Below are 24315 nucleotides of genomic sequence, written 5' to 3'. Positions count from 1 at the left end.
TGGATTGAACGGCGGTAAAGGTAGTCTGTCAAGGTCAAGGTTTCATGTTGTTGTTCACTGTACGAGTACTGTATCTCAGCTTTCGTCTCCAAATGTGTGAAGGTTACCTCATTGTCCCTAACAACACGTGAATCGTTTCGTATGCATGTTCATGTTCATGTTCATGTTCATGTTCATGTTCATGTTCATGTTCATGTTCATGTTCATGTTCGTGTCCATAACCAAGTTCAGACCGATAGCTTGAATGAAAATCTTCTGCGTCCCGAGAATTATACATTGCTTGCGATATTTTCGGTGTATATCTGAATGATTCCGTATCTAATGCTTGATATATATTGCTGAGTGATCGGTTCCGTTTCGTTTTCACCATGATTCCTTTTCGTATCCACGACCAAGCTCCGGGACCTAGCTCCAACCCCAGAACGCTTCCCAGAACTGTGGGATATCCACCCCTCTGGTCCTACCCCACTTCTTCCTAGCCAACCATCTCCAATATCGTATGATCATCACCATGCCGCACGCCACCAAGAAGATGGCGATAACGATCCCGCCAAAATATCCAAAGGGAGATTGAGACCCATCGGGTTCTTCATGAAGATGAGAACCGGCAACTCCGTTCTGAGGAACATGAACGTTCATCGAGAAGAGACCTGTGCAACGTGCGTCAGCAAAGCATACGGATGTCGAGAGAACAAGCTCGGAAGTTGAACTGTACTGACCCAGAATGAATTGCATGGGCAAGACCGAGAACGCGACAACGGACAAAGCCAAGATCGCTTGATCCGTTCCTCCTCTGGCGTACGAGAATGAGACATTGAGATGTGACAGATAGGCAGGTTGACAATGTCCCAAGATGTACTCGTAGTGGTACAAACTTGTTTGAAGCAGGAGAATGTGATCTGCGAGAATTTGTTCAGCTCTGAGATCGCTCAACAAGACATCTCGACAAAGATGAACTTACCCTCCACATCGCCGATATACGCCTCTACCGTCCCTGCCTCTTCCATAGCCCTTTTCCTTAGTCGATTGATTACAGCTCCCTTCGCGCCCAACAGTCTCGTCAAGCCAGTGACCAATCTTCTCATATCGGTGATTCTTTTCAACATGGTAGATCGATCAAACACCGCTTCAGGGGCTTGTTCATGTTTCCTTCGAACAGCTGACGAGGTGGGCAGGAAGAACAATCGAACGTAAACGAGTGGTCGAGGCATGTAGAGCTTTGCGTTTGGAAAATTAGCTCGAAGCCGTTTGACAAGCGATGGTCTTTTGCCTTTCTCCTTGGGTGTACGCCAGAGCGTTGTCAGTCCCGGTTTTTCGCTGAAAGCCTTTTCGTTCATCTCGAAATCGATAGAAGGAGGAGAATCAGGAACATTGATATTGATTTTCTCAAGGAATGCTGTGGTCTTTTTCGGATCGGTAGACGGATCGATAGTCAGTGAGTCGATGTCGTCGACTTCACCATCGACGTATCGGATGAGAGGGAAGAAAGCATCGACGATGGAGTCAAGAAGACCATGCGCTATCCAGTCTGCGCCATGATCCGGATTCGCGAGGGTGAGCACTCGCTCAAGCACTTTCTGTGTATGTTTCGAGATGTCCTCAAAGTGGAACTACAGAGGTAGCCGGAGATCAGTGACAATCGTGGAGTATTCAAAACGCTGACTTACGCTAACGATACCGTCCGCAAACACAACGAGGTATACGTTTAGAGCACCCACACCGACACCCTCAAGACCCTCTTTCCCCGGACGATCTTCTATGATCTCAACTCTCTCACCTGACTTGCTGGCCATCTTGCCTGTAGCCCGACCCATCCCCCAACCCCGTCGTCTCCCCTCTTTCTTATGTTCCATCTCAGGATCATCTTCGCCTTTCTCGCTTTCGAGCATCGATTCCTTTCGTCTGAATCGGTGGTGAGGTTGGACGAGAGTGGCTCCGGAAGAGTTGGCGGAACCGGGCGTATACTTGAAGTAACTTTCATCGAGAGCTCGCACGGCCAAGAAATAATATCCCAATTTGTCGAAGGTATCCAGCTTCTCACGAGGATCTTGCTGCAGGACGTCTTCCAAAGTGAGGGGATGAAGTCCCAGAAGCTGCAGATATGAAGGATTTCCTTCAGCTGCGTTCCGCTCGTGACGTCGTCGGTACTCACCTCTCCTATATCTCGCAAATCCTCCCAACCAGGACACGACACGTCCAGCCACCAACAACCTTTCTGCTTATCTTTGAGCTTGCCTTCGGTGTCACTCCTTACCATAGCCGGCATGGTCGGTCGTGTAGGCATCACGAACTCAGATTTCATTGAAACCAAACTGCTCGTGGATTTAGGACTCGGTAGGCCCAAGAAATCGGAAACGGATTTGGGTTTGATGGAATCACCAGCTGTATCTCCTCGCAATGCGTGTAGTCTGGACTGTGTGCGGGAGGCGGCTGGTGGACGACCAGGGAGAGGAGGGTTGATGAAAGACGCTGAGCCTTTGGAACTGCGTGTCCGACCAGGCACTGAGCCCCCTCTTCTCACGGAGATGTTCGGCGTGACACCTGGAGTTTGGGGTGGAGTGCCATCGACGGGTATGTATCCTCTTGCTAATCGTAATGACCGGATTTGTTCCAGAACGATAGGCAGAGAAGGTGTGATGACCACTCTGTCAGGTGGATAGTCCTTTGTCTTGCCAAATGTCGGACTCCAATCGCCTTCCACCAAGGTAATCGCTTCTCTTTCTGAAGACGAGGTGGATGTTCGTACACCCAGATCCACCTCATCCTGCTTCGGCGGTAAGAGCAACGTGAACTCCCTCTTCTTCGGCAGATGTTGACGTCTTGGTCTTTCCGGACTTGCAGAAGTTTGCCGACTCAGGTTGGTCAAAGTTCGATTCAATCTGTGACTATGGCTCATCCGTCTTTTTCTCTTCTTCTTCGCTCCCGCCGAGCTTGTTGATCGCAGATCATACTCATCTCCGTCATCAGTATCGCTCGTGTCCGATCCGGAAGAAGCGCTTCCTCTTCTTACCCCCAACGCTTCTCCGACTCTTCCAATGACAGCTCGAGCACGTTCGAAATTCCCCGAGCCCCAAGACCAGTTCGAGCTTGAACTGGATGTACTTCCCGTACTGAGCGAGACGACATCTTCTTCCACAAAATGGTGGAACGGGACCGTCGGATCACGTAGTGCCCCTCGGAACAGATCTCCCTCGAGAGTATAATATCCCAAGCGAGATGGACCAGCTACAGGTGGGAGAGAATTCGGTTGTTGATCAGGCTGTAAACCTCGATTTCGTCTACGTCGCAATCTCAGTGGAGTAAGGAGTTCCGCGAACTGAGGTTGATTGGGATCCACTCTGGGAGACTGCGGATGATGCGTGAGGATGGGTGACAGTCGCGGACTCCGTCGAGTGTGAGAATGAGGTTGCAGGACAGGTGATCGAGAGGGAGTGTGATGAGGTTCCAACGGGTCGTGGGATGACAAAGGTGACATGGTGAGCTAGAGAGGATCCTCAAGGAGGGAGTCATGGGTAGATCCCGAAGTGAAGCACGGCGAGGAAGCCGCCGGGAAGGGCGAGTCCGTCCATTCGGTTTGATGTCCCGACGCGAACGGAGAGAAGAGGAGGAGAGGAAATGTCGAAGGTTGACGGGGGTTGGAACTTGTCTTCCGGATACGGACGTGTACTATCAGATCAATGTGAGGGTCAGAACCAGAGGATCTGATGTCGTATAACGATGGAACAAGCAGAGCATGAATGCGAGATGAACGTCGAATGTGTGTATTTTCATGTCTTCATTCTTAGCGCAGAGAGAGGACGACCACTTTTGAGGCAGGGTGGCGATAATTGATCCCGCTGCGACTGTTGCTGTGAACGAACGTGCTTCCAGGTGTTTCCCTTCTCATCACGGTGCATGTATGCACAGATTATTTACAATGTCCAGCTCCCTCAACTTCGTGTATACGATCTACCATTTCAGTACAGTCTCCACATCTGTCAACTCCTCGCCATCGCATGAAGTGTATCGAACTCTTCATTCCCTTGAGCCATACACAAAGCGTGGAAAGCCGAGTCTCGGTTCTCCATCAGTTCGACTGGTGCACCCGACTCTACAATCTGTCCTTTGTCAAGTACCAAGACTTGGTCGCTGAGACATATGTATCATACCATAAGCAGTGACATTCAGAGTGAATAGGATCAGACTCACTATTGCATAATTGTGGCGAGGCGATGAGCGATGACGAGCATCGTTGTCCCCGCGAAACATTCTTTGATCGTAGCTGTGATCTTGGCGTCCATCCTGAGAATTCGTTACATCAGCTTTGCATAGATGGAAGCGGAGCGTTGTAGCTGATGACCAACTCACTCGAAATCGACAGAGGACGTCGCTACAAGAAGACAGGTCAGCGAGCCGTTCACCAAGAAAAGCTGGAAGATATACACCTTCATCCATCACCAAGATTCTGGACTTCTTTAACAATGCTCTAGCCAAGCACAGCAGTTGTCTTTGACCTTGACTAAAGTTTAATCCCTCTGCAGTTTGCATCAACATTGTGCTATTCCTATTGTTAATGCTGCGCATACTTACCAATCGCCACGTAAGTGTCCAGATTCGCAAACGGATTATTGTCCAAATCGTCCTGCGTTAGACTATCGGACAACAGGTGGACTCTGCGAAGCGCTTCGTAGATCTCATAATCATCTGCGGTATGCTTAGTCGATGTGTTCTCTTCCTCGCATGAAGTCAGGAAATGGTGTTACCTTTAGTCCCGGTCACGTCCAATGCATTTCTCAGACTTCCGGAGCACAGCATTCCGTCTTGCGCCACCATATTCAATCTGCTTCTCAACTCGTACAGCTTAACGGTAGTTATGTCTGTAGTCCAAGATGCAATCAGTATACCTTCCGATGCTGAGGAGGGTGCCCACATACCGATGCCATCTATAAGCATTGTCCCACCGTGTGGCTCGATGGCTCTGAAAAGGCTCAAAGCAAGTGTGGATTTGCCCGAACCCGTGGCCCCTACAAGGCCCACACGTTGTCCAGGCTGATTCCAGTTGGTGTCATCAATATCGGCAGGTCTGGCTCCTTTCCACGTAAGGTACTTACTTTCACATCGAATGACACCCCTCTTAGAACATCTGGCAAATCTGGAGCATATCTTACGTCCAGATTCTTTACTTTGATCTGTCCTTGACGGGGCCAATCTTGAGAGGGGACAACGCCTTCTTCAGACTCGTGATCGGGCATCGTGATGTCTGCGGTTAATCCGGTCAGTCTGTTGATTTGGTCGTTTATCATTTGTACTCACAATGATTCACTCGCTCCGCGCTGACAAAAGTTTGTTCGAGACCACTTCTCGCGGCGTACATTAGCAAAAGCACGATTGAGGTGGATGCGGGAGGTGAAAAGGCCATACCTGTACATTTCCATCAAATAGAAGAGTCCTGTATGGACGCATCAGCATCGACATCAGCGTGGTAAAGTCCCTGCTCACCTTGGGAGACGATCATTGCAAAATTCAGGGTCAACCCCGCTTCCGCTGCGGTCATGTCTTTCTGTACCAGCACTGCGCCCGTAAGAGCTATGAGAACACTAGCGACAGTCCGGATGATAGCTCGGACCCAATTGTATACTAGATCAAGCTTATGTCAACAGACAGTACGATGATAGGGATATGAGGACCGACCAGCATAATCCGCGAGTGTAGCTGTTCTTTCCCTGTTGTTGATGATCTTCATGGCACCCATCAATAGTTGATTTTGTCCAAATCTGAATGCAACGGAGTCCATGATCAGCAAGCTATGAGAAATGGAGAAGAGAAGCTTCATATAGTGGTCGGTGAACTTACGCCCGGATCATGACAACGCCATCGATAGCCTCGTTGTACAAAGAGTAAAGTGGTGATCCTGCTACAGAAGTCAAGCGGCGGATATCCGCTCGGAGTTTGTTTAGACTAAAATAGTCAGCAGAGCCTGCTCCAGGAGTGGTCAGACGCAAGCGACGAAGACTCACTGTCCACTGAGCCAATACAGGGGTATTCCGAATACGAAGGAGACGACCGTGATGATCTATTTCAAGGTTGTCAACACCAAGCTGCGTAAGATATCAGTGAACTGCTCACTGGCGCTTCGTAGCAGACCACAGCGGCTGATGTGCCAAGAAATAGGACTTTCAATGGGCTATCAGCGGGGTTTCTAATCTTCTACGGATCGCAATGATCTCACTTTCCATGACAAATCCTGAACGGTAGTCAGGTTAGTTACATTGTACTTGACACGTAGAGACAACGACTCACTGCCAAAGTCATCCGCGGTGGACGAATCTAATCTCCATATATCCTGCCCAAAGATATTTAAAAGTCGTCCCTGTGGTGTTGTCTCGAAGAACTGGATTGGAGCTTCGAACACTCTCTTGAGGACCATATCATGTATCTTCTTGCTACCAGAAGAATAGAAGCCCACATTCCCCACACCGTAAAGCCAGACCCATTGACCTGCGCCAACGAAAACGTAAAGCGAAAGGATGATAGCGTAGATCATGAGGTTGTAATCGATATGTGCAGGATCCGGATCAGAAGTCCAGTGCTTGATCCAGAACTCGCGACCTAGGGTTAAGGTTCTTCCGAGAAAGAATAGGAGGACGAAAACAAGCCAATAACCCTTCCCTCCTGCTGCACGGAGAACCATGATGTAGTGATTCCGTCCTACTTGACCGACCGATTTATGTTCCGCTTTGTAGAGCTGTCTTGAAGCCTGGCTCTCTTCGTTTCTCTCCTGGTATTGTTTTTTCGTGGTCTCCATCGTCACGATTTCTTCCTCGATCGGCGATTCGGGTGCTGGTAGCTCACTGAAACTACTAACCTTGGCTTGTCTCGCTGGACAAGCTTGTTCGACTTGACCATCCTTTGTGAGAGAGATGATATAATCTGCGCACGGTAACACGAGGCTGACGTGGTGACTGACAAGAACAATGGTACGGTCTTTGAGAAGACTGCCCTGAAGACATTCCTGGTACAAGAATCGGCTGGTATGAGCATCGACTGCCGATAGAATATCGTCTAGGTAGACGGTCTTGGCCCGAGAGTATAGGCATCTTGCCAAATTGACCCTAGCCTTTTGTCCACCACTCTGAGTTGTGTCCGTCAATTCGCGATTGCCAATCTCATGGACCAGATACTCACAAGAGTTACTCCATTTTCTCCTACTTCTGTCAGATCGCCGTCACCTAGAATCTCCAGGTCTGGCAGCAAGCCAGACTGCCTCAGGGCCTCCCGATATCTATCTCGCCAAAGAGGTTGACCAAAGAGTATGTTGTCTTTAATAGTGCCATGCCGGATGAAGCTTTGTTGCGGTGCATATGAGACAGAATCTGTCATCCACTCCTCGGTCGTCCAACCAGTCCGGTTATGTTCAGGATGTAGAGGAATCGCGTCAGGTAAAGATCGGGGTGCGAGTACGGCTCCTTTCTGGACTTTAGCTTCGCCCAGGAAAGCTCGCAACTACCATATCATGTTAGCGGTACTCTTTGTTGAGCGATCGGCACAAGCTTACTAGCAGTGTCTTGCCTGACCCTAGAGGTCCGCATAACAAAGTCAACCTCCCCTCAGGCACTTCAAAATCGACGTCGGTCAACCTGAAAGTAGCTTGGTCGACACTCCCTTGCTCATCGACTGATGGCCAGCTGATCGTAGCATTCTCGCAGACAATCTTGTTCGAGACATTTTCCCAACGTTCTTCGTCGATTTCTGGTTGATTGAGGTAACGTGTAAGTCGATCGAAGGAGACTTTGCATGATAGTAATGCCTGAAAGAGCGCAGGAAACGTGCCCAGACCGTCTGGATCGGCATTAGCTACGTGCTGGCTGTATTCCGCTTACCCTTCACACGGTTGAAACTGCATGAATGGTCAGTACGGCTCGGTGTTGTCACGGGAACACTCACATGTTCAGAGCTACGAAAGCGGTGGCCGGATCAAGTTTTCGATGCATGATCTTTGTGTGAACAGTGAACGTGACCAACATAGCCAGAAGTGGCAGTTGCTCAAAGACAATGTTGTAAAATGTTCCGAGAGTATATCGCCACCGCTGCCATCTGTCCCAAGTCAGCGGTCATAGCAAATGTGACTGGATTAAACCCACTTGACCTCATCAAGTCGCAACTGGCGGATCCTGTGCAAGAAGTAAGGTTCGAAAGCGTTCAACTAAGCATGTCAGCTAGTGCCGAACATGAAGCCGTGTCCCTCTGAGATTGAGACTGTTTGCGAGACCGTGTCGATAGCCATTGATCACACTCTCAGATCAACATGAAAGTCAGCCAACTCACTTTGATGACCTTGATCCCCATTAGAAACTCTTTTAAAGCTCCTGTTCTCGCATCGCGAGCTCGTGCCCAAGCTACATCACACTCTGTGTACACTCATGTGTCAGAGAATAGCCAGATCCAAGTACCAGCTGGAGCTCACGGTAGATATATTTTCCGATCCAAGACGACATAGGCGTGCTTAAAGGTATACAAGCGATACCGACAAAGGCACTGATCCCAAGCATGGAGTACAGTGCGCCGATAGCGATCATCACTGATCGGTAGTCAGTGTTTCAATTTGCTTAATGAGACTAGAACCCAACCTACATGTGATCAGACCATTGGCGAAACCCCATGTGTAATTGGCCAAGGAGGCCACGATTCCCGCATCAATGGTGAGCAAATTCATGACTTGACTTCGACCTTTACTGCTACTGTCTTTGTCGTTGTCTTTGACATTATGGGCTTCCATAGCTTTTGCATCGGTTGTACGAAGGATCTTTGCGAAGAGCTACCATGGACAAAAGAGAGTCAGCAGAGATAGCCGCGTGCTCGTCGGGTCACGAAGATCTCACCATGGATCGCACGGTCATCAAGACCGGAATGTGTAGCATGTAATTTTCTCGGACGCTGAGGCAGAGCACGTCAATTCCACACATTCTAAGTTCACTTACGCGCAGTATGCGGCAAGCAATACTAGTGTCGATATATACGGAAGTTAGAAACCAGCCATAGCAATGTTGAGGGCGAGACTTACCCTCTACCGATTGACCGAATAGCAGGCCCCAACACATCAAGTAAGCATGGCTTTTATCTGATCCTGGAGGCTGGTTGAACGACTGGATGATCTCGTGCATGGCTCCAATCTGTACGAAGCTGACGAGGTTTCTGAACATCTCAAGGATGAAAGCTGTGATGACAGCCAATCTTGGTCAAGTCCTATCATCCCGGAGTCAGATCAGATACTCACTGATGAATACGATAGGACCTCTACCCGACCAAAGAGTCTTCAATAGAGTCCAATTCGTAACCTTGCCCGACGGGAGGAGGTGATCTTGTTTGTGCTCAGCTGAGAACATCGTTGCTGGGACGAAGTTGTCTCGTGTCTGTTCTTCAATCAGAGGTAGGTCTGATTGTGATAAGCTTTCCTTCTTCATGGAGGCGCGAGCTAATGGAGCAATCTGTCAGGCCAGTCAGTATTGTTCGTCTTCAAGAATCTGGATGTACACTCGAAAATCTCACGTAGCTGAGAAATACGAAGTCCAACATCGAGCAATTGGCATAATCAAAGACGTTGCTCTTATGATTGGGCGGAATATCGTCCGCATCTTGACCATCGATTGTGATCGCCGACGGGAGAGGCTCATTCTCGTCTTCCGCCGGAGTCAGCTTGATGACCACTTCGTCGTCCTCGTTTTTCTCCTCATTTAAGCCGAATCCGGTTCCAATTTTAGGCGGCGGGTAATATAGTTTTGGGCCACGACGCATACATCCCACAGCGAAGAGGGAGATCAGTAGCGAAGCAGTCCGAAGACGATACACGGTAGTCGAGTAAGAGGAGGGTATGCTCGGTGATGAGATGTGGGTGATGACAGTATAGATGATGCCAGGGAGAGGATGTAGGATAATTATGGCGAGCAAGGTCACGAAGGACGATTGGCAAAGGGTTCGGTGAAGGTCAAGGTTGAGCAATTCGGGCAGGCGTGGAGAGCCTTTGATGGCGATGGGATGGATCAGGGTAGCGAAGAAGAGGAAAGAGATAGTGACCTGAGCATTAGTCAGTACAAAAGGTGTAAAACGCCAATATCGACGCTCACTAGGGCAGTCACTCCCACTATATCCATCCACAATTGACCGTGCTGGCACAACCTGCGCATATGATCCTCCTCCCTTTCATCTGGCAGTTGCGTCAACCCCAATATGAAACGCGCAGCCTCGAGGACGAGGGTGAGGGGTAAAGCAAGACCTAGTAGGGCTTTGCATGATCTGACGTTGCGCCTGAATGTGTCGAGCTGGACAGGCCTGTCTTTCTCGCGTTGATCCGAGCTGTCCCAGCGTAACTCAGGTTGGAGAAGAGTCTCCGTCTCCGAAGGAGAGACTGAGATGGGCATGTTGAAACGTCTGGCAGCAATTTGATACGCCTGATGGGGTAAGACGTGTTGTGATCAGATCAACATCACCTCTCTGCATATGTACTGTTGAAGACATGGTTCACATACCTTCAGACCTCCTTTGTGCGGCAGATGATGCTACGTGGAATCCTCCTTTGAGCTGATGGACTTCTCATGAGAACATCGCTGTGATCCTCGTTCCACGTATTGCGACATCAGAGGACTTTGTCGCGGCTCACGGCGAGATAGCGTGAGAAGCATTCGACGTCACCAACATCAGAGATATGCACGGTCTTCCACTTGATGCTGATGACAATGCGTGGAGGCGAAAGTGGAGGGCAGAAGCCAAAAATAAGTCGCGGTGGCGATAGATACGAGATTGTCGGTTCATGTCGCTCAAATTTGTGAGAGAAGCTTATGTTGATCTGTCTGTTGCGCTGGAAGCTATGCAAAGAGGCTATGCAAAACACGTATGTAAAGATGCGACGAGGGATCATTCAATCTTCCCTTTGGTCGTACTCGCTCTCCTCCTCCACTACCACTACAGCTTCGTCTTCTTCTTCCTCCTCGTCCTCGTCCTCGTCCTCCTCTTCCGCTTCCCATTCGCCGTCATTCCCACCAAACTCTACCTGTACCATACCGCTGGCAAGCAGATATGAGATCATAGCAACTGTAGCCCCTGCGAACCAGAGCCATCTCCCCCTTTCAAACTGCTTTTCTTTCGTTGTCTTCGTCTCCTTCACTTTCTTATCGGTAGGTTGAGATGACCACCAAGACTTGACACTGTCGAGGTATGAGGATTGCGTGACTGGTGGTCGAGGTGCACACGGGACAGCAGACCATGACGAGTGAGGGAAGAGCACGGCGAGCAGTCGATCGTGATGGGCGGTCAGGGATGGATAGGATAAACGTAGTGTGTCAGAAAGAAGGGGGTTGGGAAGAGTGGGTGAGAGGATGAAAGTGAGTTGAGCGAAAAGAGCCAAATCCAAGGTGGTTGGTCTATGAATGTGCTAACATATAAGGATTATGAAACACGGAAGGACAAAAGAACACGTACCTGTCACCAAAGAAGTAGGTTTGTTCCCCTAAGCGTCGAGCTATAGGATCAAGAACTCCTTTTACACGCTTGTCCAACTGAATGACCAGGGTCAACATCAAGCTGTCCATGCTGGTGCTGGGCAGAGGTACGAACTCACCTCCTGTTCGCCCCATCTTCTTCTTCTTGATTCCATATCTCGTCCCGCTCTCCATCCGCTCCAAGCTCGAGGAGCCATCGTCCCTGCAGGTCCAACGACGAAAGCATCCTCCAACTTCTTTCTATCTTCGTCGGCCGCATCGCCTATCACAAAGATCAGTTCAGGTCGTTTGTCTTGGCAACCTGACAGGCTCACCATCGTTGAGACCGCCTAGACCCCATAATCCAACATATTGTAACCTCGATCTGACGATACTTCTCAATCTTTGTGGTATGTATTGATTCTTAGGAAAGGCTAGATCCCGGAATTGCACTTTCGCCAATGTTTCTGGATAATTAGGCGGTAAAGAAAAGAATGTGTGATTCTGCAAAACCATTGACAGAACAAGTGAGAAAATGAGCCCCTCTGAACAGTCATTCGACCATCGACGTACCACTAGATCTATTAGGTTCTGCTCGATATAAGCCTTCCAACATAATGCGTCCATCTTCTCCTCTTGGGATAGAATCGAGTCGGGATCCAGAAATGACGGTAATGAAGAAAGATGACTGGGACGGAGTTGGTGATCCAGATGTGTGACATAGGGTAGTTTGCCTGCATAAGTACCGCTGAGTAAGCGAACCATGTTCATGCAGACGGAGAGCTCAAGTCCACTCACCACCATTTGCACCCCACTCGCCAGTGGTCAGTGCCCATCGTCCAGGACAAGCTAGTTGTAAGAGGGACGCATAGTATAGACTTTCGGCATCGGATGCGGGAAGCGGCTCGAGAGGCGGCGAGGCGTGTAGCAAGATTGGAGGAGCTGTCATGTCGACGTTATTCTGAGCGTTGTCTGGACTATACAAGAGAGAGACCAGGCGAGGATCGGTAATGATGAGTCTGAGGTCTATACGAGCTTCAAAAGTGGACCAAGTCATGTCCGACTTTTTGCTTCCGTCATCCTGCGTCCGGTGGCACCCATGGTCATGGATGAACGAGGTGGCACCTTCCTCAATGATTATTGTGCATATCGAGATACAGATTTTTAGCTGATAGCTGCTCGATGCGTTGGTTCTATCGACGGTCCTACTTCCAGCTTAGATTCCCTTCTCAAGATCCCGACCATTCCCTCCCCTGATCACCTCCCCGCCCTCCCTAGCATGTTCTCCGGCATCGCCAGCCCATTCAGGCTCCAATGCCTCGTCTGGTCTCGTCTTCACTTTTCTCAATTCGTCTTTCTGCTCGTCTACAATCTGCTCTGGCGTCTCCTTCTCTCGTTCCTCGAGTGATACAGGTGATGAAGGTGCGTATCTCGATTTTCGGCGAAGGAAAGCACCATATTTGTAGAACAGGAAAGGCATGGGTACGCATACCAACGACAAGAACGCAATGACTGCGACAATGTCAGTAGTCATTGCTTGTGGGAGGCAAACAAAGAACAAGTCACACTCACGCGTTCCAGCCCAATGCAGGCCCAAAGTACCGTACAGCTGGCTAGCGAAAAGAGGGAACACGGCACCAAACATACACCTGAGTACGGCTTGAGCCGCTAACGCACTAGCCGCATACAGACTATAACTGTCGATCGTGTAGTTGGTTATCGATGTAAAGATCAACAGGAAGGCGAGACCGAAAGGTATACATCCGACAATTGGGACGATCCAATGTACGGGAGGAGCAGAAGTCCAAGCGAACCAAAACAATCCGATGGGAGCGAGCACGGCACCGATGCAGCACATAGGCAGTCGAGCTTCAGGTGGAGCAGTACGACCGTTGGTGGAAGCTCTTCGGTACCAAATATTGCCAAGGGGGTTGATGATATTGCCGAGAATGAGACCAACGCCCATGCCAAGGAAGGCGAGACCTCCTTCACCGACTGAGAGAAGATTAGCATCTGCTAAACGGTTCCCAATTGAACGGAAGTGCGACACACCTGTCCAGCCTCGAACTTCCTGTGGACCAGGCAAGTGTGTCAGCATGCATACTAAGGATTTTGACAGTGGTGACTAACCTGGAAGACGATGGGGAACGCGGTGAAGAATAGATACAAGCTACATTTGTAGGTAGGTCAGTACGACCAATCATTCATTTGGCAGGACTCCACGTACATTCCGTAGATGAGTGCACCTACACGTCAAAGTCAATAACAGGCAAAGATACAGAGAGACAGGTGACTCACCATAAATAGCCAGACATCCGACGATCAACTCCGTGAACAAGAGCTGGAAAGGTCTAGTCAAGCCGATTTTGATGATCTCCACCTTTGTCTTCTTGATTCTGTCATATTTGGCGATGAAGACCTCATTTCTTCCTTCTGCTTCTGACGCTGCCTGGAGTTGACGAGCTTTCTTCCTCAGGATGGTCGGAGCATACGTTTCTGGCACGATAAGAATAGTGGCAACGGTCATGACGCTGTGTCCAGACAGTTTAGCTGGACATCTTCTTGGCACAGTGGCAAAAGCGAGACTGACCTAGCGTAGATAAATGTGATCCAATAGACCCATCGGTAACCGCATCTTTCTGTCACGTATCCTCCTACAATAGGGCCAAGTACTGGACCAAGGAAAGGGGCCAGCGAGAAAACACTGGTCGCTACCGCTCTCTCATGACTACGATGGCTACTATCAGCCTGGATGCAGAAGCTTGCTCGATCAAACGATCGCATTACTCACACTCCCCACATATCTCCTATTTGTGCGCCAGCATTCGTCAGTGGGGAGCTGCCGAAGGCTCCAGCGAAGAGTCGAGTGACCATAAGAGCTACCGTGTTGTGGCTGAGAGCTGTGCCGAGCGTGAAGATACAAAAAGCGGGATAAGAGGCGATGAAAGCGATATTTCTACCCCATATCTCTGATATGGGTGCCCAGATCAGAGGTCCAAGACCGAATCCTATCGTCTTACATCAGTGTTGGCGCTTGGAAGGAAACAGTGATTCGGAGTACGGACTGCGAACGCACCTGTTATGAAAAACGATATACCCGCTATAGCGAGCTCTCTACTGATACCAAAAGCCTGAGTGACCTCTCCGATCGTCGACGAATAGGACACACTTGCAAAAGGCGGACACAGCGTCGCGACACCTATTAGCCCTGTGATTCCCCATCGATACATGTTACTCCAATTATATGGGTTGGTCTGGTCATTTGGCAGGAAATCGACGAGATACGGTTCGTCGATCGTTCCCTTACCGGGATAAGGTGGTCGAGGGAGGTCATCTGCAGCGATTGTGATGGAAGAGGACGAACGTGCGGAAGAGAGGGATGAATCCAGTATATCTGAACGAAGTGGTCCCGCACTTGTGACAGGTCTGAGCGGATCTTGTTCGACAGCAGCCATCGTAGAGCTGGATGAGATCGACAGGGGAGTGCCAAGAAGGATTTTTGCGTGCTCGTTCATGATGGCGAGGAAGATTTCTCAACGAGACAGGTGAGCTATCACCACAAGTAGGTGTGAGTGCGACGGAACCCAGACCACGTCCAAGAACAAGTCGTCAGAGATCACATCAGCAGTCTAGACCCCCGACCGTCACGCACCCCTTGCTGCTCGCGAAAATTCGATTGATAATTTGCTACCAGAACGTTTGAACGCCATGAATTCGGAACCCGGCGCGTGACGGCAGGTCGGTCATATCCGAAGCAACCAATCTCGCAGAGGAAGATGATGCCGAACGATCTAACGGCCGCTGGAATCCGGATGTCACCGCCAACAGTCGGCATCATCCGCAGTCTGCGGCGGGCACGGGAGAAGGGCATAGTGATTTAATTGTGCATTCATTACTCGACTGCAAGTTCCATCAGAACCAAGGAATTGGCTCTCCACAATCTAGGCATATCACTGAATGTTGTCCTTCTTCTCCAGCAGCTGGGTTCCTTCTGACACTGATGACATTGAGATCAAGATGAGAGGCCATATCTTTGGGATGACCCCCGGGTACATTGCTTGAGTCTTCTTCAAGGTCCACCAGTATATGTCCAACACTTTGATACCTGTCTCCAGACTCCAACCTCAGCTCTGAGGCGGACATTCCCTCCAAGTCTCTCAAAGAGGATGCTGTCCCAAATTCCTTGCAGGTCTGCTTCAAATACAGTCTCTCCTTCTGCAGTCTGGCAGTCAACTCATCATTGAATCTGTGACCTTCAGCCCATACTTTTCTCTGTTCATCTGACAGATCTGAATATTTGAGGGATCTGTTAGAGTTCAGCTCCACAGTGGCTGTGCGCATGAGTACAGGTCCAGCCTCTGATATCGTCCATTCAGAGACGGAAACCACATACACAGGGTAATGTCCGTCTGGCAGGTCAATTGTATCAATGTATTTGCTTGGATCGGTATCTGCACTGTTGCTACCACTATCATTGATGTTGGTGTAATCACGTTCTGGATGATCTTTGTACCACATCAGTTCTGACATTTTGGATAGAGAGAAGGTGGGAATGATTAGCTGAAATAGGTGCAAGGAGTTCTGTAGATTGAATGTGACGTTTCTGTCAAAACAAGGGCAACACTCAATGAGTGGGGGAAAAGACTATAACTTGGAAGTTAAGAAATTGGATATTGAAATCAAGGTAGGAGTTTGGTACATATATGTGAGTGTGTGTGTGTTGTGACACTGTACACTACTACCCCTTCCAAAGCAAAGAAGGCTCATTGACACAAAGGATCACGCCTGAAAGGATCGTACAGGATGTCTTGAGATTGACTGAGAGGAGTGGTGAGGTCAAGATGTAACTTATGATAATTTGATCCTCGGGGAAAAGGATCAAAACATGTTCTACAAAGGCGGTCTTTCATATCTGTTGCCACCCTTACTAACTCTTTCCCTACCGAGGATCTTGCAGAGAATAAGGGGTACGCATGAGGGAAGCAACTTGTTGATGTTTGATAACAGCAAGACATTATGGAATTGCTTTCATTAATGCTCTAAGCAAAAACTCTTCCATTGTCTTTGCACCCGGAAACAGCACTCTCCAGATTCACCCCTGTAATGCCCTCAAATACCTTGTTCCCAACTTGATTCAGCTCAACCGAGCCGTACAGGTTTGGTTGTCTCTGTCTGACCCACTCGAAATTCTCCCGTTCGAAGCTTTCACCGCCATGATCAGTGCCACATGGGTGATCAATGCTGACACTTTCTCTGCTCCTGGAGTGATTTCGGGACCATAACTGACCTGCCTTTGCGTGTGAACGACCTTCCAGCTGCGTGAGAAACTCGTTTGCAATCCGGTCGTCTGTAGACCCAGGAACGACTGTCCGGACAAATGTGACATGGTCGCGATTCTGGTCAAGAGGGATCTGGGAGTCGACCACAATCGTACTGATCACGGAAGCAGTGTTGTTCAGCGAAGGCGGAGCAGGGTGAGATTCGCAGGGGACAGTGCCAGAGCACATGCCATATTTGGTGGGCAATACAGACCCAGGTGGTGCTGAAAACTGCTGAGCTGTGTAGATATGAGTCATGATGCGCTGCGATATGGTGTTGCGTAGATGAGCGAGTTCCAGCGGTGTGTTGCAGCTTTCGGGGCATGTTCGCAATCTGATGACTCTTCTCACTTATATATGCTTTTTGAGGTCTGTAACGGACTTCGAAAGGCGATTCAAAGTATGCGATCGAGAAAAAACGAACCTATTGTGTATATGCTGGTCAGCGATGGTCAAGCCCCTCACTGCTCCGATCCCTTTCATGTTTGCGGCCGCAGAATGACCGGCAGCAAAAGACGTGTTCGGTCGGGGTTGAGAATGGTCAACCTCCTGGTAATATCCCTTGAGGACTAACGATGGAGCTGGCTGATCTTCCATAGACTGATGACCGACATGATAAGGATTGAAGAACGTGGTCAGATAAGCAAGTAGACCTCCTTTATTTTGCAGTGGCCTTGGACTATATTCCCGGTCATGTTGAATGCTCCTTTGCGGTGCTCGCGTCATCTGAGCTGCTAGCAACGCGAGCTTCAGTATACTTTGTCGAGTAGGTAAGAGAATAAAGGTTCGGCGTGGGATGACAGTGAAACAAACGGTGCATAAGTCGTGGGTCAAACAACGATGTTAGTGGTATAGGTATGACGGTATCGATGCTAGGGTATCTATTTTATGTAGTCGGCCTTGACCTGATTCCTGCGACGACGGTCAGCTCTGAATAAGAGCGAGTACATTTCATTGGACATACCTATCCACCATGCAGAGTGGAGATGAAGACGATCTCATCTCGATCTCTTAGCTCATACTCCAGTTCGCCTTCCAATTCCCAATCGGCATCATTCACTAGTACCAGTATCCCCGGGCGTCTACGTAGCCGAGGCCGCGTCAGCTTCCCTTTCGCGAGCACCCAAGGGACAAGGGAAAGGCTCACACTCCATCCCCATCGCCGAACATTTCTTCTCTTTCACTGAGCAAGTTCTCCTTCATCCATTTCACGAGATATCGCATATTCGTCGGTTGTGCTGAGCTGGATCCGGGAACAAAGCGAGGTAGTCGGATTGCGTGTTTCGGCTTGGAAGAGAACAGCAAGTGTAGTCCACCGCTGGAGGGGACCTGTCAGTCGTGATTCAAGCGGATTGAACAAACCCAGAGCAACCAACCCGAATTCTAAGCGTATTTCAATCGTATCCTCGCCAGTCGAAGGCGCTGCTGGAGGTTTCACCATGGTCTCCGGATGGGTGGCAGAGGCCGATGTGTATCCCAAGCCATTTGAAGAAGTGACTATGTCATCTGATATCGTGGACATCTTGTTGTGAGCGATATATCGACGTCGTTGTTGTTCCAAAAGGTGATTAAACGAGAGCAAAAAGGAGTAGCAGCTTAAGCTTAAGCTTCACCGGCGGGAAGTTTCCCACGGTGCGATGCCACACTCTTGCATGGTGGTCCTGGGTGATACGGAAATACATGTAACGCCGAAAGGCTCCGGGTGCTTGAGCCAAGTAGAGTAGCGGATATCGTCGTACAATGACGACTTTGAACCCACCTCGAACATTGTTGTAGAACAGCATTCGATTGCTTGCTTGTTCCATAATCCCACCCACGCCGGACGCCCCCCAAAGAAGATGTACGGTCAGCTGCGTCTCGCTCGGTCAAGAGCTGCTCGCTCGACGCTCCTCCCTCACCGCAGAGTGAGTTGCTGTTGCTCTCTTCTCGCAAGCTTCACTCCTACTGACTCTACGTCATTCAGCTGCTCGCTACCCCCCCTCCACCTCCCCTCAGCTCATCGCTCCCTCCTAATCCGCCTCCTCTCGCTAGTGCGACCCCTACTCGACCAGTCGTAGTCACCACCACTGTCCGACCCGTCACACCTGGCTCTTCGACCCTGGCCACCCCTATCCCACCTCGAAAACCCAGACGACCGTTCCGACGTTTCCTCATCTACACCACTGTCGGTGTTCTCATCTTCTACCCGCTGTCAGGCTACATTTCTTCTCATTCCGAGGCCTACAGAGAGTTCTTCACAGCCAACTTCCCCGGTGCTGAGGTTGTTGCCGACTACATCGACGACAACGGTCTCGGTCTCGGTGTGATCAGTCAAAAAGCTGTCGACGGATACAGGTATGTTACCGGACAACAGGAGGAAACCAAGACTCAGCAGATCGAGAGAAAGATCGGAGAGGTCAGAAAAGAGGCTGCCAAGGTTCCTGGACAGGTGAAGGAGAAAGTCGTCGAGGTGAAGGACGCTGTTGTCGGAAAGCCTACTACGGCTCAACGGGTTGCTGAGAAAGCGGAAGAGTACAAGAAAGCCGCCATTGCCAAAACCCACCAAGCCGAGGAGAAGATCAAGGAGCTCGCCGGAGAAGCCAAGGAAAAAGTCCAGGAGGCTACCGTGGACATTCCATTCAACTTCTCTGAGGGTGTTGAGGGTATCGTGAGGGAAGCGGAGAAGGCTTTGGGTCAGACCGAGAAGAAGTTTGATCAAGCCGAGAAGAAGGTAGAGAAGATTGCGCACGACGTCAAGGATGCTGTCACACCCATTCCCGGCCCTCGAGTCTCTCCCGACACCCAACGTCCCAGAGAATTGAAGCCGGAGACTGTTAAGCCTCAAAAACCTTCGTATGAAGGCAAAACTCTCTACACAGGTCCCCCTCTTCCTCTCGGGTTTGAACCTCCTCCCGGTTATTACTTGGCTCCTCCTCCTAGCGCCGCGAAAGAGAAGGTTGAAAATCAGGTTGAAGAGGTTAAGCCGACTCTGCCCCTCCTTGGCCCCAAGGTCAAGGAATTTGCAGCCGAAGAACCTATCATTTCCCAACTCGCTTCCACGATTGACTCTCTCACTTCGTCACTCTCAACACCATCTCAGGCCCTCAGTCCAGATGCCACCGGTATTTTGAGCAGGGCTCAGGATGATTTGACTGCCCTCAATTCGCGATTGCAAGAAGTGAAGAAGGCTGAAAAGGAGAAGCTTGAGAAAACTGTAGGGGAGAAGACCAAAGAATTTGAAGCATTGTTGAAGGGCAAGGAGGAAGAGCGAACAAAATCTGAGAAGGGCTTGAAACAGAGTTGGGAGAGTGAGAGACAAGGCTTGGTCGAAGACTGGAGGAAAGAATTGGAGGGCGAGTTGGAGTCACAGAGGCAGGGCATCGAGCAAAGGTAGGTGCTTGGTAACATCGACTGGGATCGATCACTAACTGTTCTGGCATAGGCTTCGAGAAGAGGTCGTTTCTCAGGGTATCGAGCTTCAGCGACGATGGCTTAGGTCGATTAAGACCCAGGTGGAGACCGAGCGAGGCGGCCGATTGGCCAAGCTTGACACTCTTACTACGTCATTGAAACAGCTCGAGCGAATTACCCTTGACAACTCAGCATCCCTTGATGACAACCTTCGACTTCACAAGGTCTGGTCTGCCCTTCGTGCTGTGCAGCACAAGGCCGATGCTGGCGACAAATCATTCGACGATGAGCTGCGTGCGTTGAAGGGCCTTGCTCCCGTTTCTGAGGAGAAACACAGCGTGATCACCACTGCCCTCTCACAACTCGAACGATCCGGTATCCCTCAGACCGGTGTCAAATCATTCACCGCTCTCTCGTCTTGGTTCTCTAACGTTGTCGCGCCTCGAATCCACTCTTCTTCTCTTGTCCCTGCTCCCGAAGAGGCAAGCGTTGTTTCTCACCTTGCCAGCGCGGGTCTTTCCAAAATCCTCTTCCGACCTCAACCCGGTGCTGTGGAGGGTGATAACGTCAACGCAGTTCTGGCTAGAGCCGAGTGGTGCCTGTCAGAAAAGGATTTGGACGGTGCTGCGCGAGAAGTGAACAGCTTGAAGGGATGGCCCGGAAAGCTGGCGAGCGATTGGCTGAGAGAGGCGAGGAGAAAATTGGAGGTCCAGCAGGCTCTTGAGGTAGGTCACTTGTCTGCTTACCGAGGATGTACGCTGACACATGTCTTCTACAGATCGTGGCGACAGAGGCGACACTAAACTCACTGCTGTTGGTTTAGAATCGTAGCTGGGATAGAGTAGGAAAAAGCAGTTTCTATGCATGAACAGATGTAGAAAGATAACTCGAGACGGAATTGAGGCAATATGACTTCAATCGGTTCAAGCGATCTGTAACTTTATATGAGACCCCTACCGACCATGTGAGACTGGTCTCGCTATCTATCAATTAAAAGGCGTATGGGACGCCTCCTCATGTGGGACAAATATGACACCAAGATGATCTCCAAAAATATTACTCGGCCCACGCTCCTTGAACCTACTCTCGATCTGTATTCACAGTGCTCTCATCATCGATCCCCTCATCGTCCGCATGACGAGTCCCCGTCTGAACATCAGTTCCTCCCCACCCTCGTAACATCATGTTCCATCTCACTGACGTTCTACATCCCTCACAATGTTGTGTCGGGCATTTGGGCCAGCATGGGTCTCCTGGGATCGTTTCGCAATCTGTCAAATCGACATACCAAGAACAGCGTTCCCGACAATTATCGATCTCACATATCCCACGAGGGGACTCGGTTCCTGAGATGGCGGTTTACCCAGCCAAACGATCAGAGAAAGCATAAGTGGTGGAGATACGTAGTGAAAGTGAGTGTGGGAGGATGGAAGTCTACGTACTTCGAATGAAAAGGATATATCGCTATCGGATCTGGCGGATAGAGACGGGGATGCTGGCGGAGTGGACGAGAACGAAGCTACAGAGAGAGAAGCAGATGTAGGAGGTGGAGTGGCTGATTGAAGCGCATATGATGGTCTGGGAGAATGAGATCTCGGATGGGGATGCGAGGACCAGAGATGAGAAGAAGGGAAAGTGGACGCGGAACGTGAGCCTGGTGATGATAAGAAGGGAAAAGTATTTGAGAAGGGAGGAAGTGCTGAAGCGGAGTTGAGGGACAAAGTCGAAGGTGTATCGGGAGGGTTCGAAGGGGAGGCCGGGCAGAGGTTGACCTGGGGTCTCTCATATCTTGCCATATCACCATCTAGTCTTCCTGTGACTGACTGTCGCAAACGTTGAGGACTACAGGAAGACACATACGGGCGACGTGATTGATTGACTGCCCAGATTCCTGGAGGCGAAAGTCCAGAAGGAAGGATTCCTTCCCAATTGCCACACTCTTTCTGCTTGACCAAGTGAAACTTATTTGTTCCCCAACACAACAGCTTGTTCGCTCTTTCCTTTGGTAGCGTTGTCAGTCTTCACTGGACTGATACTTGTACACATTCCTTTGACCCACCTCATCATCTACATACGACAAGCAGTTTAAGATGGGACGAATGGCAGAAGCGCAGCGAAGGCTGCTCGAGGTGAGCTCAACTTGCGTATCTACCCCTGCCCTTCCTTTTCACAGCGTGCCTTCCAGTCTGCGGTTGACAAGGCGAAAATAAATGACTGACGATATACTTGGTGTGCTTTTCGCAGCAAATGATGGGCCCTGAAGCGATGGGTATACAGCCTGTTCAACTTGATTGGTGGAATGAGAAGGTTTGCAGGAACTTTCTGTTCGGGACGTGTCCTCACTTGATCTTCGGAAACACGGTAAGTGCGCGGTTCTGCCTGGACGAATTATGGCGAAAAACAGTGATGCTGATGAAAGTAACTCATGTGCTCCGCCCTTCTGTCATCAACCTCTGTCGTATCATCAACTCATCTCTGATCCCCGACGTCATGCGCGACGATCATCCTTCTCTGACTTGCGTGGTCGGCGTCCTCTTCTCTGCTGTCCTCGCCTTCTCTTGTGCTTGTACAGAAAATGGACCTCGGCCCATGCCCCAAAGTGCATTCCGACCGAATCCTCCAGCAGTTCCGAGAACACGCAACTCAGCACCCCCACGACCCTCGAATCCAAGCATACCGACAAGAACACGAGAACAATCTCTACGGGATCGTCGATGATGTGGATCGAAGGATCAGAGCGAGTCAGAGGAAGTTGGAAAAGACTCCCGAGGAGAATAGGAAAACTGTCGATCTGGTGAGTGGGTGTGCTGGGAGAGATCTAGCAGCTTGCGATGTTGATCATTTCTGTTTGATGTCTCCCTTGCCGATTTCTTCACTCTATACTTCACCTTCCCGTCACCATTTCCTCCTCGTCTGCATTGCTTCACTGCTCCTCGACCAAACAGATGCGTGAAATTGGAGAAATCGAACTGTCTATCCAAGGCGGAACGGAAGAAATAGAATCTCTCGGAGAAGCCGGAAAAGTCGAGGAATCAATGGAGAAACTCGCCGCTGTGGACGCCTTGAAACAGCTCAAGACGGACAAGGAGAAAGAGTTGACTCATCTCAATGAGAATGCGGGTGCTAGTGGACATCAGAAACTGAGAGTCTGTGAGACTTGTGTGAGTGAACACCGTGCCAAGTCCGCCCTCCCGAACAATCTGTTGACACTTCTCGTAGGGCGCTATGCTCTCCGTTTTGGATTCGGACAAACGTCTCGCCGATCATTTCGGTGGTAAGGTAAGTATAGCATACCAGCCACAGCACTGAGAAGGGGACATATCGCTGATGATGAATACAGCTCCATTTGGGATATCACGAGCTCCGTAAATTACTCGCAATGTTTGCGGAAGCCCGAATGACTGGTCGACCATGGCCCATCGTCCCACCGAAAGGGGACGAAAACGCTCCTGCCGCTGATGCTGAAGCTACTCCTACACCCTCCGCACCGGCCATCCCTTCCCCTGCACCTGCAAGTGCTCCACCCACCGCTCCAGCAGGTCCAAGGTCCACTCTCGCTCCTCCACCACCTCCTGCAGGAGATGTGCCCCATACTCCCCATCATAGTAAAGTCCCTCCTGCTGAGGAGATGCCTCTGGTTGGTCATGGGGATAAGGTGAAGCGAGAAGCAGGAGAGTTGGTCGAGGATCTTAGGGAGAGGAGAGGTAGTAGCGAGCGAGAGCGAGAACGTGGATCGGGATATCGGGAGAGGGAAAGGGAGAGTGGAAGAAGTGATCGAGACAGAGAGAGGGAAAGGGAGAGTAGGCATAGGAGCGATAGGGATGATCGAGACAGGTGAGTCGAATATATCAAAGTCGATGGTGTCTCTCAGAAAGATGTGTAAACTGTGAATGCCATCTACTAATCGTTGTTCGAATTCATCTAGGAGCAGCAGATACGACGATCGTGATCGAGACAGACGTGATAGGGACAGGTATAGGGACAGGGATGGTGAGAGGGAAAGAGATAGGGATGGTCATCGGGACAGAGACAGGCGATATGAGTGAGTGCTGTTTTCAGCTCAGGATCGCAACGAGTCACGACTGACAGGTTTCGTTCGACCGTTCAACAGTAGCAAAGAACGATCCAGATCACCTGCAAAGCGTCGAGTGGTGTAG

General features: G+C 50.0%; 7 protein-coding genes across 7 annotated transcripts; 2 read left to right on the top strand and 5 right to left on the bottom strand.

Moving 5' to 3' along the window:
- Positions 1–405: 405 nt before the first annotated feature.
- IAR55_001936 (uncharacterized protein) lies at positions 406–3475 on the bottom strand (the record flags this gene model as incomplete). The annotated part of the gene is made up of 5 exons (XM_066945057.1): positions 406–650; positions 720–899; positions 962–1610; positions 1668–2093; positions 2153–3475. The coding sequence occupies 5 exons, from the start codon at positions 3473–3475 to the stop codon at positions 406–408; spliced, it is 2823 nt and encodes a 940-aa protein (XP_066804980.1).
- Positions 3476–3977: 502 nt separating this feature from the next.
- On the bottom strand, positions 3978–10394 carry IAR55_001935 (uncharacterized protein; the record flags this gene model as incomplete). Its single annotated transcript, XM_066945056.1, has 31 exons — positions 3978–4128; positions 4189–4281; positions 4348–4369; positions 4425–4514; positions 4570–4683; positions 4743–4856; positions 4914–5028; positions 5091–5239; positions 5293–5336; positions 5401–5428; positions 5479–5616; positions 5671–5753; positions 5833–5937; positions 5997–6052; positions 6106–6152; positions 6209–6223; positions 6280–7111; positions 7165–7482; positions 7535–7728; positions 7860–7876; positions 7924–8073; positions 8121–8182; positions 8305–8387; positions 8444–8557; positions 8611–8794; positions 8859–8913; positions 8958–8979; positions 9041–9193; positions 9254–9464; positions 9526–10050; positions 10101–10394. The coding sequence occupies 31 exons, from the start codon at positions 10392–10394 to the stop codon at positions 3978–3980; spliced, it is 4578 nt and encodes a 1525-aa protein (XP_066804979.1).
- A 497-nt stretch (positions 10395–10891) lies between these two features.
- Positions 10892–12507, bottom strand: IAR55_001934 (uncharacterized protein; the record flags this gene model as incomplete). Its single annotated transcript, XM_066945055.1, has 6 exons — positions 10892–11393; positions 11452–11528; positions 11591–11733; positions 11786–11954; positions 12024–12184; positions 12249–12507. 6 exons carry the CDS (start codon positions 12505–12507, stop codon positions 10892–10894), a joined length of 1311 nt encoding a protein of 436 aa, XP_066804978.1.
- A 159-nt stretch (positions 12508–12666) lies between these two features.
- IAR55_001933 (uncharacterized protein) lies at positions 12667–14965 on the bottom strand (the record flags this gene model as incomplete). Its single annotated transcript, XM_066945054.1, has 9 exons — positions 12667–12962; positions 13023–13445; positions 13503–13521; positions 13581–13620; positions 13678–13696; positions 13749–13981; positions 14041–14178; positions 14242–14458; positions 14527–14965. 9 exons carry the CDS (start codon positions 14963–14965, stop codon positions 12667–12669), a joined length of 1824 nt encoding a protein of 607 aa, XP_066804977.1.
- Positions 14966–17732: 2767 nt separating this feature from the next.
- Positions 17733–18290, bottom strand: IAR55_001932 (uncharacterized protein; the record flags this gene model as incomplete). Its single annotated transcript, XM_066945053.1, has 3 exons — positions 17733–17850; positions 17916–18086; positions 18145–18290. The coding sequence occupies 3 exons, from the start codon at positions 18288–18290 to the stop codon at positions 17733–17735; spliced, it is 435 nt and encodes a 144-aa protein (XP_066804976.1).
- Positions 18291–18606: 316 nt separating this feature from the next.
- Positions 18607–20981, top strand: IAR55_001931 (uncharacterized protein; the record flags this gene model as incomplete). The annotated part of the gene is made up of 4 exons (XM_066945052.1): positions 18607–18672; positions 18732–20137; positions 20190–20883; positions 20937–20981. The coding sequence occupies 4 exons, from the start codon at positions 18607–18609 to the stop codon at positions 20979–20981; spliced, it is 2211 nt and encodes a 736-aa protein (XP_066804975.1).
- A 1267-nt stretch (positions 20982–22248) lies between these two features.
- Positions 22249–24315, top strand: IAR55_001930 (uncharacterized protein; the record flags this gene model as incomplete). The annotated part of the gene is made up of 8 exons (XM_066945051.1): positions 22249–22287; positions 22403–22519; positions 22731–22952; positions 23104–23319; positions 23378–23437; positions 23499–23992; positions 24084–24200; positions 24270–24315. 8 exons carry the CDS (start codon positions 22249–22251, stop codon positions 24313–24315), a joined length of 1311 nt encoding a protein of 436 aa, XP_066804974.1.

Source organism: Kwoniella newhampshirensis, chromosome 3 (assembly GCF_039105145.1).
Source record: "Kwoniella newhampshirensis strain CBS 13917 chromosome 3, whole genome shotgun sequence".
Classification (NCBI taxonomy): Eukaryota; Fungi; Basidiomycota; class Tremellomycetes; order Tremellales; family Cryptococcaceae; genus Kwoniella; species Kwoniella newhampshirensis.
The sequence above is the reverse complement of the archived record's forward strand: the minus strand, read 5'-3'. Positions and strand labels throughout refer to the sequence as shown.